Here is a 15,099-nt window from a genome sequence, read left to right on the forward strand (position 1 = left end):
ATCCATTCCGCAGACGTATCTCTCCTAGCAAAGTTGCACTGCAATAGCACTTAGATGGCAATGGATAGACTTTTTTCCGGGGCCCTGTGGTCAGTGGATCTACCTTTCTCTTTCATGTTCAGTCAGTCTTTTAAGAGCCACTGATGACACAGCACAGTGATGTCTAAGCCCAAGTCTCAAAGCCTATGGGAGATCTGATCCTCACACTACTTGATGGACCTGCATTTGGACTGGGCAGCATGCACCTGCTAGCCCTGCTTGTCCCAGTTTATTTTCAGGGCTGCTGTTAGTCTGAGTCTTGTGTAGCAGCAGGACAGAGCAAAAGAGGCTAGAACAAGGAGCAGGAATAGAGGGGGGCATTGGACGACATCAGCTGTCTGTATTACAAAAGTCATATCAGGGAGTCTGTGAGTACAAAGTACATCCAGGTGGGAAAAGAGAAGCCACAGTCCATTGTAGCTTCATAGGCAAGTTTAAGTCTCACTGAGACTGGTCCATTGGGGCTGTTGCAACCAGTAGGTTTACATAAATGATGGTCAGGTTTGTGTGTTTGTTTCCAGGGATGACTGCCCCTGACTATGGGAGGATCTTTACCAGTATTTCACATACAAGGATCCAGCTCTCACCAAGTCCAAGCCCTTACAACTGTTTTAACACAAAGATTATTAACCCCAAAGTTACTCCAGCTATGCCTCTCATCCTATAATCTCCAAGAAAGGCCAGCAAAATCTCAAAGCAAAAGACAAGCCCTCTATGTCATCTCAATCTCCATAACACCCTTGGACTTATATTCCCTTGTATTTCAGACCTTCCTCAACGCTGAGTCCTCATTTCTCACTTTTTTCCAATGCCTTTTCCTTGTGCTTTCTCAAACCTTCCATCTCCCTCCTTCTCTTTCCATGCAGACTCCATTTATATAATTCAAATAGCTCTGATTGCACTTTCTACTTTCTCATCTCTAACCTATACCTCAACCCAGGGCAGCCTAACCTCAGGCTAGATCCCATGAACCCTTCTCCGTCCTCATCTTAGTAGACCTTTCTGCAGCATTCCATCACTGCTGACTATACCTTCTTTGAAACTAAATTTCCCCCACTTTCCTTCTTGTCTTGACTATTCCTTTTTTGGCCTCCTGAGTATACTTCTTATCTTTCACTTTGCAAGTATTGGTTTGTCCTCACACCACTTCTCTTCTCACACTACACACCCTCTGCAGTCTCATCCATGCATGATTTCAGCTCCCACTTACGGTAAAAATAACTAAGATTTATTGAGTGTTTCTGTGTGCCAAGTACGGTGCTAAACTCTACTTGCATTGTTTCACTGAATGCCTATGACTACCCCCAGAGGTAGATGTTAATTTTATCTCTCACATTACTAATCAGAAAATGGATGCTAGGGAAGATTGAGTAGCTTACTCAAGGTCATACAGCTAATAAGTGGAGGAGCCAAGACACCCACCTATACTCTTATGAGGCCCAAAGTTACATCTCCTCAGACTTCTCCCCCAAATTTAGAGCACAATTCCACAGCATCTATAATTTCTCATATCTCAGAATCATGCACGTCACCTCAGTCTATTTTCTTCTCTTTCTCAGCTAGTAACATCACCATGTACCCAGATACAAGGTGTCAAAGCTAGATACTTGAGGTTTTCCCACAACTTCCCCCTCTTATTGCTTGCATAGTTTATCACAAAGGGATGACAGTGTGATTGACAAAAAGATGCCAACAAACACAGTAAAAGGAAATGAGGTTTCTTTTAATGGCAACGGATGTGAAAATTAATGGCTTCACAAAACAAGAGACAGTGCAACATACTGTCAAATGGAAGTATAGGCTTCCTTAAATGTTATGTATGAAATTCCCTTATTTTCAATTCTGTTTGTATTAGAGGAAAGGCTAAGCTGCTAGAATAGAAACCTCCATAATGTAGTGGTTTAAAGAATAGAACATTTACTTCTCCCACGTAACAATCTTGAAGTAAGCAGTCCAGGTTTACAAGTTGGCTCTGCTCTATGCAATTCTTGAAGAACCCAGGACCCTCCATCTGTTGCTCTGTCATCCTCTAAAGCACTGCTACTCAAAGTATGGTCCACGGACTGACAGCATTAGCATTACTGGAAGCTTGTTAGAAATACAGAATCTCAAATTCTCCATCCAACCTATTGAATTAGAACCTGAATGTTAACAAGATTTCCCACATGATTCTTTTGTACATTAAGGTTTGAGAAGCATTTCCCAAACTCTGGGGTATTACTTTGCCTGTATAGTCAAAGCTGGGCTACAGACACTTTATGTTCCAGCTCATGGGAAGACAAAAAAAAAAGGCAACTCTAGAGCAAGGAACCTATCTTTTAGATTGAAGGTGACCTGGAAGCTTCTTTCACTGCTGACTCCAATTTCTGTCCCAGCTTAGATTTCCCCCACACTTTGGGATTCAATGTGTTGAATCAGATGGCCTTGCTGTGACCCTCTGTTAGGAATGCCTACTGCCTACCCACCATTCTGCCTCTCAGATTACAGACTGTGCCTAGCTCCCATTCATATTCAGCAGTTCTGCAGGCCTGGCAGCTACTGGAGCTGTCTCTGTCTAGCTCTGTCCTGCCAGATGTTCCTGCTGGAAAAAGAGTCACAGTGCTCCTTGTGGATGCTTCTGGCGACTCATGAAACAAGTATGGATGCCATCTTATCTTTAGCCTAAATGTCCTGTGTTGTATTTTTTATTTTATTTTATTTAGTTTTGCCTTTGGGCTTCTTATTTTCTTTACTGGATAAATAAATCTGACACTAATTTGACATTAACTTACAAAATATAGAATTGCAAGATTTAGGAATTATGTAGGAACTTTGAGATCATTTTCCCAACACCATCATTTTATGGATGAGAATGCTGAAGCTTGGAGAGGTGAGGTAACTTGCCCTCAGTTACACAGCTTGTTAATAGAAGATTTGAGATGCTGGGCTATGGAAACAAAGCCCAATGCATTTTGTAACACAGCATATTACCTGTAATTGGGTCTTGGTTTGTAATCATTTTAAGTAGTTGTGCAACATTAATGTTAGGCATAAATATAGCCCTCATTTTCATAATATGTAGTACAAAATACAAATCTCCTTTACAACTGGATTCCATGCCACTAAAGTTAATTTGTCACTTAATCTTCATGTGTTCATTAAATCACTTAATTTAATAAACATTTGGCAAATACCTGATATGTATGAGATGCTCCACTAGGCACATAAAAGACGACAAAATGGCTAAGACCTCGTTTCTTCATCAAAAGGGTGACAGTCTAATGAGGAAGATGGATGCTCACATCTCTAGCTATAATAGAATTATATGAAAATTACTGCAAAAATCTTGGGGAAGATATGATTAATTTTGACTTGGGAGTAGGAGTAGCATTGGAGAAGCCTTCACAGAAGAAGCAATATTTAAATAAGACCTTTTAAGAATGGATAGAATTTCAACAGGAGAACAGAGGAGAAACAGTATTCCTGGCAGAGGGAATGGCTTGAGCAAAGGTACAGAGGCATGTGAGCTATAAAATGGATTATGCCCCCTGAAATCATACTCCTAAGATCCAGAATTACTGAGTTTTGGATTAGTAAAGCTGCAGGACATAGATGTTTACTAGATGACAGCCAGAAAGCTTGGGAAGGATGTTGATGTTAGCTCAGCTCTGCATCCCTGGCCTTTCGCAGTCTCATGGAGATGCCTTGGGACTCGTAAATTAAACAATTTGGATCACTTTATGTGTCATCTTGGCTAGGCCATGATATCCAGATGTTTGGTCAAATTCCAGCCTACATGTCACCATGAAAGCATTAGTTAGATGAAATAAACATTTAAATCAGTGGGCTCTGAGTAAAGCAGACTGCCCTCCATTATATGGAGGGACTCCATCCAATCAACTGAATGCCTTACAAGAACCAAGACTGAGGTCTTCCACAGAAAAAGAGGGAATTCTGCTTCCAGACTGTTTTCAGGCTTGGGCTGCAACATCAGCTCTTCCCGGGTCTCCAGTCTGACAGCCTGCCTGCAGATCTCAGACTTGCCAGATTTCGAACTTGTGCATGTGTGTATACACATCCTATTAGCTCTATTTGGAGAACCCTGGCTCATATAAATACCAAGGATTTTGAAATTTAAAAATGACTGTATTAGTTTTCCCTTACATGTCAAAATTTCAAAGCTTTACAGCAACGAAAAAATACATTTATTTTTCTTACAAGTTTGTAGGGCAGCTGTAGTTCATCTAACTTCAGCTGGATTTGCCCAAACTCTAGTGACCCAGGGTAGACTCTAAGCTCTGGGTTACATTTAGGTTTGCTCCACAAGTCTTCATCTTTCTCCTGGGACCAGCAGTTATGTGACTGCTCAGCCACTTGTTATTCTTATACTAGAGCATAAAAACACAAAAGGAGGAGTAGGTCACAGAAGTACAGAGCCTTCCTTACCTATAAATTGTCACACTGACACTTCTACCTGTACCATTGGCCAAGCAAGTACATGGCCAACATCAGTGGATGGAGAAGTGACTCCAATCACAGTGGATACAATGCAGATCCCTTGGCAAAGGGCACAGAGACATAATTCCAATACAGGAAGAAAGTGAGGAATTATAAATAACAATTCAATCTACTTGAGTGGCCTTGTTAGATGAACTTCTGAAAAGTAGCTATCTGCTGGGGGAAGGCAGAGTATAAAGAGGTTAGCAGGCATAAACCCTTTTTAAAACAAGATAGGAAAGGAATGAAGTGAGGAAAAGAGAGGGATGACAGAGGAAAGAAGAATCTTGATTAGAAGTTGAAAGGATTAGCAGCCAAAGGATTCAATATTATGCAGTTTCAAAGCATAGGCTAAAAAAACACACAAATAAATAAATAAAAATAAGCACGAACCTAATTTAGAGCAGTGGTGAGGAAAGAAAACTGAGCTATTGAAGACGTATTATATTCAAAGTACTGTGATAGGCAATTTACATGCCCTATATCATATAATCTTTACAACAACACTTGAAGTAGATATTATTGTCAGGTTCCAAAGTCCACTTTGGAAGGAGGGAACTAAAATCAAATTTATGAGACTTGTTGCCTAATTAAATATGATAGTAAAACAGAAAGAGGAAAGTAAGATGACTCCTGAGCATCTACTTGGGAAATGGTGTAATACTTCCCCCCTAACTGAGATTGGAAACTGAGAGGGAGGGCTGGTTGTGAGCTGAAGTAGATACATTTTTGACTTGTGTTATGTGATAGCTATAGGCCCTCTATGTGAGAAATCCTGCAAATTTTTGGAAATTTGTATCTTCAAGCTCAAGAAGAGAAACCAATCCTGAAGAAACACTATAGAAATAGAAGCCAAAGCATTCCAAGCATGGAAAATAATATTAGCAAAAATACAAAAGTGTCTTGCACATGTTCATGGCATGGCTAGCAACTTAATATACTGTTTAGGGTACACATGGCAGAGTAGTATGGGATTAATTTGAAAACATAAGTTTGTACTTGATCGCAATTGTCCTAGAATTCTGGAATAGGACATTTGCATTTTTACCGAGAAGGAGCCACTATAGGTTTTTGTGCAAGCGTTGACTTAAAAGCCTGGCTTTTTGGAAAACTGATGCAGCAGCATGATATAAGCGAAACCAAAAGTGGGAGGCCACGTGGAAGGCTCTTGCGTTAGTTTTTGTAAGCACTAACAAGAACCTAAACAGGGTAGTGACAGTAGGAACAGAAATGAAAGAACAGATGGAAGAATTGCTTCTAAAGAAATTATTGTGCAGCACAGTAACCACTCTGCATACCATTAAATACGTGTCAAGTTAATTTTGTAACTTCATTTGGCTCTAATGCTTTCCTCTATTCAGGTATGCAGAGCCTTCATAATTGATTGGTCATCTGTTTATATACTTTCTAATTAAGAGTTATTAATTTCCCTGAGGGAGAGACTATGACTGTTTTGTTCTGTACTGTTCCACAACATTCATCAGAACAGACACTAACTAAATATTTATCAAGTCAGTGGCTGGATCAACGCTGCCCCCGTATACATCAGCATGTTCATCTCCAGGTTCTCTTCACTCTTGCTCTCTACCTTGTTCCCATCTCCCATTCTCCCACCAAACGCGTTCCTCCCTCTCACCTCCTTAAGGTTGCTCAGGGAGAACTCGCCTCACGGGAGTAACCAGATTACTTAGCAGTCTGCGTTTAGTCAGATACTGATATGATTTATTTTTTTTTCAATCCTACCTTCAACCAAGTTCAGCTGCTCTGTCATTTTTAATGTCATTCAGACATATCCAATAACTTTCCAGTCATGTAAAATATTGAAAACTCAATTCCAATCCACTTAAGCCTCTTTTATTCCCTTTGACCTTCCCCTTCCCAAGTTTAGGCTTACCCCAAGGGACTGGTACCTCTCTCTTTTCTGATTCTAAATTTGCTGCCACTGGGGCAAGAAGGAGGGATTGGAGGGGAAAACAAACTTTTTTTGTTTGTTTGTTTTTATATATGAAATTTATTGTCAAATTGGTTTCCATACAACACCCAGTGCTCATCCCAAAAGGTGCCCTCCTCAATACCCATCACCCACCCTCTCCTCCCTCCCACCCCCCATCAACCCTCAGTTTGAAAACAAACTTTTTTTACACTAATAGGGTTTGCTTTGAAGAGGTCTAGTTGGTATCCCCACCACCACTCTTTGGCCAACTCTGATCATCAACCAACCTCTGTGTAGCAGATGACAAGTAATTGCTCTCTCAAAGGAGTAGTGTGTGTGTGTGTGTGTGTGTGTGTGTGTGTGTGTGTGTGTGTGAGTTCTCTGGTATGGGACATCTGACTCCACCCCAGACTGATTCAAGGCTTCCTAAGTTTATCCCCTGTATCTACTGCTGGGGTCATCAGATCCTGGATGGCTAACAGTACGACCTTTGCCAAGCTGCTAATTTCAACTCCAATGAGCTTCTCTCCCTTCCTTCTTGCCCTTTCTCCAGTTATTTCCTTCTGTCAACTGGGACAGTTAGGGAGTTTCCTAAGCTGCAGTGAGTAATCAGCATAGTAGCATTGGATCAACCACCTCTTAATAAGTACTGGAGAATATCCCTAGCCCAATGTTTTTATAACTCTATAGAATATGAGGTACTTAATACTTTGTGCCTCTGCTTTGGATCCTAATCTTCAATTTTACACATACACAACATTCAGTTATTTGCAACTGCCACTAAACTTCATTTTACAAACCGTGAGTTGTCATTTACATTTGTAGCTACTGCATAATAAACATTATGTTACGTGTTACTGAACAGACATTCAGTGAGTAGTTAAACTGGGTCAGTCCAATGTACAAGTGACATACAAAAAGCCTGATGCAGTTCAGACTGTCATGCAAATGATGAGTTACACCATAACTCCCAATAGAGGACATTTAAGCCTCAAAATGGAAAATAGATTGGGAACGATAGGAAAGAGGAAAGGAGAAAAAGTAATTTAAAAATGATGGAGTAAACATAATCCCAGAAGAATAAGAGAGAAAAAGGCAGAAGAAATCCTTAAAAATATAATTGCCTTGACTTTTGATTGAGCTTGTCCAGAAGGAAAATAAGTTACAAGTTCTATTTGGCATATATGTGGGGAATTTAAATATGGACTGTATATTAGATAATATAACTTTATCAATGATAAACTTCTTGAGTGTGATGCTGCTATGGCTATGTAGGAGAATGCCCTTATTCTTGGAAGATGCATACTGAAGCATCAAGGGGTGAAGTTTCATGATGTCTGCAAATAGTGTTAGGTGAAAAAACATCTTTTTAATGGTTCACCTAAAACAAAGTGTGTTGTGTGCATGTGAATGAGGAAGTGGGTGTAGAGAAAAAGGTAGAAACCAAATGTGGCAAAACGTTAACCTTAGGTGACTCCGGGTCCAGAATATTCTGGAAAACACGGAAATGCTCCTCCAGGCTCTGTCATCAAGGAAGGACTTGCCCAGCAGCAGGGAGAGTGGTCAGCAGACAGCCTCCAGCTGTCAGCATCTGCAGGGTCTGCCTCTGCTATGGAGAGCAGCCTCGCTAGAGTCATGCTTCTCCCATGGCAGCCATATCCAGCTGAATGATGGGGCACAAAGGCTGCCCAGCACATGACCTCGAATAGCATGACCTTTGCTACAGAGGCTTTGCCAGGACCCATCACAATCCATCTCCTCTTCTGCCCAACTCTGCTTCTCATCCCTCCTTTTCACAGGTGTTGATCCCTAATGAACACCTTGAATCCAAAAAAACAAATGGAAGAGTGAGAAGAATCTCCAAAATGAGAATGCTGCATAGTGACAGAAAGCCTACCATGTTTAGGATTAAAATCTGAATCCCTGACAACCAGACTAATCTTTTCTCTGCTAACAGATCAGAATCATCTAGATTTCCATTAATATTTATCTCCTTGAATCTGAAGGGAGAGGAAAATCTATGTATTTTGCCCAGTTTGCTATTCCCATCATGAATTTCACTGAAGGATCACATCCGGTTGCTGAAGCACCACCTGTCCATAATAGCTGAAGTATTAGATACACCGCATGGCATCCAGAGCAACGCCAAGCCTTAGAAGTGAGTTACTTCAAAATCCAAGAACACAAATTCAACTAAAATTCCAAATAAAAGCTAAAAGACTAGAATAATCATACAAAATTTTAAACCCAGAAGTTTCTCTTGCTTAAATTACTTTCACACTCCAATTTAAACTGAGAAACATTATGCTGCTGTCACACTTCTTTGTTCTCCTAAAGAAAAAAAAAATCTGTATATAGCTGACAAAAAATAGGAACCTGTCTGCCAGCAAGTTCTCTATTCATGTCTAACATACTGTAGAGTCTATGCAGAACACATGGTCTCTAAACACCCAAAAGCCTCTTCTTCACTGCTTCACACGGCAGTATGTTTCTCCAGCGTGTTTGCACTACCTACAATACATGTCTTGCATAAGCATGAATTCCTTTGGATGTTTAAGTCATGCATTATTTTCACATGCTTTGATGTTATACATATGAGAATTATCATCTACATTTTGGGAGCACAGTTTCTTGTGCCTTCAGCATTGAATTTAATACTGCTCAACTGACATGATTTTAAATTCCATCCAACAGACTGTCAATAATGTTTATAACAGAAATTTGACATATTTTGTTTTCTCAAATAGGGAGTGGAGATAGCAACTACATTAGAAATTTCTGGGTGCAGTTTTGAAAACTAATTCAGCGTGAAAATTATCAATGATTTAGAATTGTGCGTAAAGTATTTTGGTTTTCCTTATTTTCTTATCCAAAAAGATCTGTTGCTTCACATCAGATGAATTTCCAAGTGGCAAAATCCATTGTTTGACAGAACACAAAGTAACCTAATCCTAATGTGATTTTTTAAATTACAGATGAGACCCATTGGCCATGATGGCTATCATCCCACTTCTGTTGCTGAGTGGCTGGATTCCATTGAACTAGGTGACTACACCAAAGCCTTTCTAATTAATGGCTACACATCGATGGACCTGTTGAAAAAAATCTGGGAGGTTGAACTTATTAACGTAAGTTGGTCTCTTAAAGACACCTTCTCATTCACCCTTTGTAAATGAACTTCCTGTTGTAGGTGGGTAATTTTTTCTTTCTTTGTTGCTGTTTGGACATCCATCAAGAATTTGCAGATATGCCTTCTGCTTTAAATGTATTCAAGCCCAAAGAGATCAACTAGGTCCACATAAATAGTTTTAATGCTGATACTTTACTCATTTCATTTTTACTGCTCTTTTATTTCTAATGGCATCAAGGAATGAAAGAAATGAAGAGGTAACATGTAATTATCCTGCCTTCACATTATATTTGGCATCATGAACATTTCTTTGCTAAAGGCAGTGAAAAATCATTTAATCTTTTAGAGAATTTCTTAGATTTAAATTTTATATTCTAAAACTGAAGAAAAACACTCATAAACTGAAAGATAAAGCATATAAATACCTAATCATTCAAAAGAGATTTTTTTCTGTTTATACCACTTTCTCTCCAAAAGTCCAGTCTCCACATATTTCATGTCATTAATTATTTTAAATGATCGTTATTAGTAGTAACTAAGTAACTAATTATTCTTTGCTTTTAAAAGTCTGTTTTAAAAATAATATCGTTTCTAGAACATCCACTAAAAACTATTCTTTAATCCAAAAATCACTTTAAATGGACAAATTCTTGGCTGCTTCTTCCAATTTGCCATCAGCTCCTCTTTGCTTTCTGTCCTTACTCCCTCACAAAAGCTATCATTATTTCAGAAGAAACCCATTGTCTGACTAAAAGCCTCTGATTAATTTTGTTCTTAGTCTGTGTGGCAACACAGTGGAACTAACAGAAACTGTATTGCATTTTAGTTGCATCAAGAAGATTTCAGTTCTCCACTGAGAATCCAGTATTCATTTGATGACTACTCTTAGCCATTTGTTAAAGGGGCACCTTCCATAGATCAAACAAACATGTTTCCAATTAAGTGACATTCTAGTCAATGGTAATGATACAACTTGACAAATATCTCTATATATCGTCTCCTGAATACTGTTGTTCCCCACTGAAGAACAAATACTTAGATAGCACATGAGTCACTCACTTAACTGGCATTAGCAGTAATCCCTCATTGAAAAGAAGGGATTCCAATAGAACTCTATTATAAAATGTCTTCTTTGAAGCAAGGATCACTGAAGCAGGTTGATAAGTCTCTCAAAATCCAAATGCCAGGGCTAACATTTAAGATGTGAGCTTGAACCACACTTTTCCCAGTGCTGGGAGTGCCAGCAGCCTAGGCATCCTTGTTCAATCACTGTGTCCCTTGAGGATGGCTACAATGACTGTGGGTCGGTGGTGCTCTGAGGCCCCAGGTTTGATGTCAGGGCTCAGAGATTGACCCACCACCACCTATACACCAGCCAACCTTAAGCTGGGACAGAATAATAGCCTTTTCCACCCATACAGAGTCTTTAAGTATTTTCCCTTTGGTTACATTTGCTGTAATACAGTCTGACTTCAATCTGGGGACAAGTGCCTGTCACAAGCATTGTATCAGAATTGGACAACATAGTCATTGTGTCTTACCTCTTGAGGCCAGTTCTTTAGGCCTGGAGTGCATCTGCATCTGACACCAACCCAGTATATTTTCCTTAAGCTGATAGAATTTAAAGTTTACGACATCTATATGGGCAAGTTCATCCCTTGATGAGGAGGCTACGCAAGTCATTTAATTCCATCGATATTTTTATTATAAACAAAAATTGGTCTGCACCTTTAGACTTGGAAATCAGAGAACAAAATTTTTATGCTCACTGGTACTGCTACAAGGGTAGTTCATTTGATGGTTCAGGGTTGTTGGGTTTTCAAATGAAAGAAAGTCACAATGTGTGCCTTCTGGCTTACAAAGCTTTGGTCTCAAATTAAAGACTTTAATTTATCCCAAATAATGAGGGAAGACATCCAAATATAAAATAATCACATATATAATATATGGGCCCAGTAATTCTATATTAAGTATCCATAATTTGTGGTTTTCTAGCCTGAAGAGAATGTGCAGTTACTTTGATTTAGAGCACAGCTTTTTAGAGAAATTCACATCCTGAATCTTTGTAATGAGTGTTTCATTTTAAGGAAACCAAATGACTTCAATAACTATTGTTGTGTATAAAGTGAAGAGAAAAGTGCAAGGGTAGGCTGTCTTTGATACAGAGGTCTGTTGGTGGAGGGGAGGAGAGGAAAGGGAGGGGAGACTGGCTGCTGCTATAATTACAAATACCTTCAGCATCATTGAATCGTATCGATTAAACCTCCAATGCCACATGGTATTTTGCTTGATATTTGAAAACAGTAATTCAGTGAGTATAAGTTTATTTGAAGTATTTCCATGAAAAAATGAAAACTATACAAAATTGTGATTTGAAAACTACAAATACAGGGGCGCCTGGGTGGCTCAGTCGGTTGAGCGTCTGACTTCGGCTCAGGTCACGATCTCACGGTCTGTGAGTTCGAGCCCCGCGTCAGGCTCTGGGCTGATGGCTCAGAGCCTGGAGCCTGCTTCCAATTCTGTGTCTCCCTCTCTCTCTCTGCCCCTTCCCCGTTCATGCTCTGTCTCTCTCTGTCTCAAAAATAAATAAATGTTTAAAAAAATTTTTTTAAAAAAGAAAACTACAAATACATTTGAAATTGTAATCTTTCAAAAAGACCCCAAAGATCTTTCTTTTGGCAGAGTGCATTATTGCCTTTGAAAAACAAGGTTTTTTTGAATAATCTATAGAAGATTTTGGTCACAACACCACCCAAAGTATAGGGATGAGAGAGTAGTGGAACTCCTATTTCTTAATATCAGCATTCTCAGTAGTGGGAATCAAGCACAAAGAAACTTTTAAGACGTAAGGTTTTACAGGCCCATGTGTGTCTAGACTTAGAGAATTGAGCAGATGCCAATAATTCTTCCTTTTATTACCTAATCTATGCTTCCTATTCAGAAGCTGTTTGATTAATAGCTCTGTTTTGTCTGTGTCTGCTACTATCATTAATAACATCATTAATACTACTTTTACTTTTGTATTGATATTTTCATGTTCTATGAATATATGGAGACAATTGTCAGGCAAATTGTTCCCTCTGCAGATGCTAGTGGGATAAATCTCTACCTTGAATTATAGTCTTCTCCAAAGGCTTGTTAAGAGAGCTAAAAACTTGTTAACAGTGCATAAGTACATGAATTTTCTTTACTCAGAAGGTCACTCAGGCCTTGCACAAGGTATTACCAAGTGTACACAACAGTTCCTACTGCTATTGATAACCTCGACAACTCTACATGGCGGGGGGGGGGGGGGTTAGATAAAAGGACTACATATTTCCTCCATGAAATATGTATGGATAATTATGAAATTGATCCATTTCCCAAACAAAAAAAAGTATTGCAATTATGAAAAACAACATTAACTTATTTTACCACTGTGTACCTACTAAAGAGATTTGGTTAGATGAAATAAATTTTAACACTGCCCAATTTATTAATGTGTAGGGGCGCCTCAGTAGGTTAAGTGTCCAACTCTTGATTTCAGCTCAGGTCATGATCTCAAGGGTTGTAAGATCAAGCCCTGCATAGGGCTCTGTGATGGGCATGGAGCCTGCTTAAGTTTCTCTCTCCCTAATCTTCTACCCCTGCCCTGCTCATGTGTACACTCACTCTCTAAAAAAAAATTAAAATTAAAAATTAAATTTATTAATGTGTGAATTTCAGTGCAGAACGTGTAATTCATTTCTTTCCGTTGGCTTTATCATTATTTACTAAGGAAATAATTCTAACCCATGCTTATGATACCCTACAATATTGATAATGATAAAAGTACCCATCAAAAAAATGAATAAATAAAATTCAGCTTTAGAGCATTTTTAATTCTCTGCTCAGAAGTACAAGAATAGCTTTAAAAATCTAACTATAGTGGTTGTGGTTTTTTTTATTTTTTTAATTTTTTTTTAATATATGAAATTTGTTGCCAAATTGGTTTCCATACAACACCCAGTGCTCATCCCAAAAGGTGCCCTCCTCAATACCCATCACCCACCCTCCTCTCCCTCCCACCCCCCATCAAGCCTCAGTTTGTTATGTTTTTAAGAGTCTCTTATGCTTTGGCTTTCTCTCCCACTCTAACCTCTTTTTTTTTTTCCTTCCCCTTCCCCATGGGTTTCTGTTAAGTTTCTCAGGATCCACAGAAGAGTGAAAACATATGGTATCTGTCTTTCTCTGTATGGCTTATTTCACTTAGCATCACACTCTCCAGTTCCATCCACGTTGCTACAAAGGGCCATATTTCATTCTTTCTCATTGCCACGTAGTACTCCATTGTGTATATAAACCACAATTTCTTTATCCATTCATCAGTTGATGGATATTTAGGCTCTTTCCACAATTTGGCTATTGTTGAGAGTGGTGCTATAAACATTGGGGTACAAGTGCCCCTATGCATCAGTACTCCTGTATCCCTCGGGTAAATTCCTAGCAGTGCTACTGCTGGGTCACAGGGTAGGTCTATTTTTAATTTTTTGAGGAACCTCCACACTGCTTTCCAGAGTGGCTGCACCAATTTGCATTCCCACCAACAGTGCAAGAGGGTTCCCGTTTCTCCACATCCTCGCCAGCATCTATAGTCTCCTGATTTGTTCATTTTGGCCACTCTGACTGGCGTGAGGTGATATCTGAGTGTGGTTTTGATTTGTATTTCCCTGATGAGGAGCGACGCTGAGCATCTTTTCATGTGCCTGTTGGCCATCCGGATGTCTTCTTTACAGAAATGTCTATTCATGTGTTCTGCCCATTTCTTCACTGGATAATTTGTTTTTCAGGTGTGGAGTTTGGTGAGCTCTTTATAGATTTTGGATACTAGCCCTTTGTCCGATATGTCATTTGCAAATATCTTTTCCCATTCCGTTGGTTGCCTTTTAGTTTTGTTGATTGTTTCCTTTGCTGTGCAGAAGCTTTTTATCTTCATGAGGTCCCAATAGTTCATTTTGCCTTTAATTCCTTTGCCTTTGGAGATGTGTCAAGTGAGAAATTGCTGCGGCTGAGGTCAGAGTGGTCTTTTCCTGCTTTCTCCTCTAGGGTTTTGATGGTTTCCTGTCTCACATTCAGGTCCTTTATCCCAGTGGTTGTGTTTTAAATACCTTTGGGTAGAATCAAAATAATTCAGGTAGCAATACCCATATGTGTCTCTTGAAAATCATTTGACTTATTTTTACAGCAGTAACTTGATTAGAAGATCATTTGCTTCTTGCGTAGTAGCTGCGGAAACTATACTTTCATCATGCTTTTATTTAGGACTGTCAGATTTTTGTTTGTTCAGTTTTTTGGTTTTGGGTTTTGTTTTTGTTTTTGTTGCAGCATTGTTGATTTAATTTCTACTTTTCCAGGGAAATTTCGTAATAATCTAATCACTTGGAGATATACTAAGAATTTTTCAAATTTCATATTCTAATATTGTGTTAAATCTTTACTTTGGTGACTTAATTTGTTTTAAATGCTGTAGAAATATAGTCCCATCAGTATCAAATTTAGACTC

General features: G+C 39.0%; 1 protein-coding gene across 11 annotated transcripts in view; it reads left to right on the plus strand.

The window, feature by feature from the left end:
• The window catches only part of ANKS1B (ankyrin repeat and sterile alpha motif domain containing 1B), a 909,382-nt gene that overhangs the window by 608,295 nt on the left and 285,988 nt on the right, over positions 1–15,099 (plus strand). For all 11 annotated transcript variants that reach the window (XM_040491122.1, XM_040491120.1, XM_040491121.1 and 8 more), the window contains one exon: positions 9,424–9,576. In XM_040491122.1, the coding sequence (XP_040347056.1) occupies positions 9,424–9,576 (153 nt within the window). The remainder of the gene's footprint in view (positions 1–9,423; positions 9,577–15,099) is intronic.

The sequence above is a fragment of the Herpailurus yagouaroundi genome, unplaced genomic scaffold (assembly GCF_014898765.1).
Source record: "Herpailurus yagouaroundi ecotype Mexico unplaced genomic scaffold, PumYag 182, whole genome shotgun sequence".
Taxonomy (NCBI): Eukaryota; Metazoa; Chordata; class Mammalia; order Carnivora; family Felidae; genus Herpailurus; species Herpailurus yagouaroundi.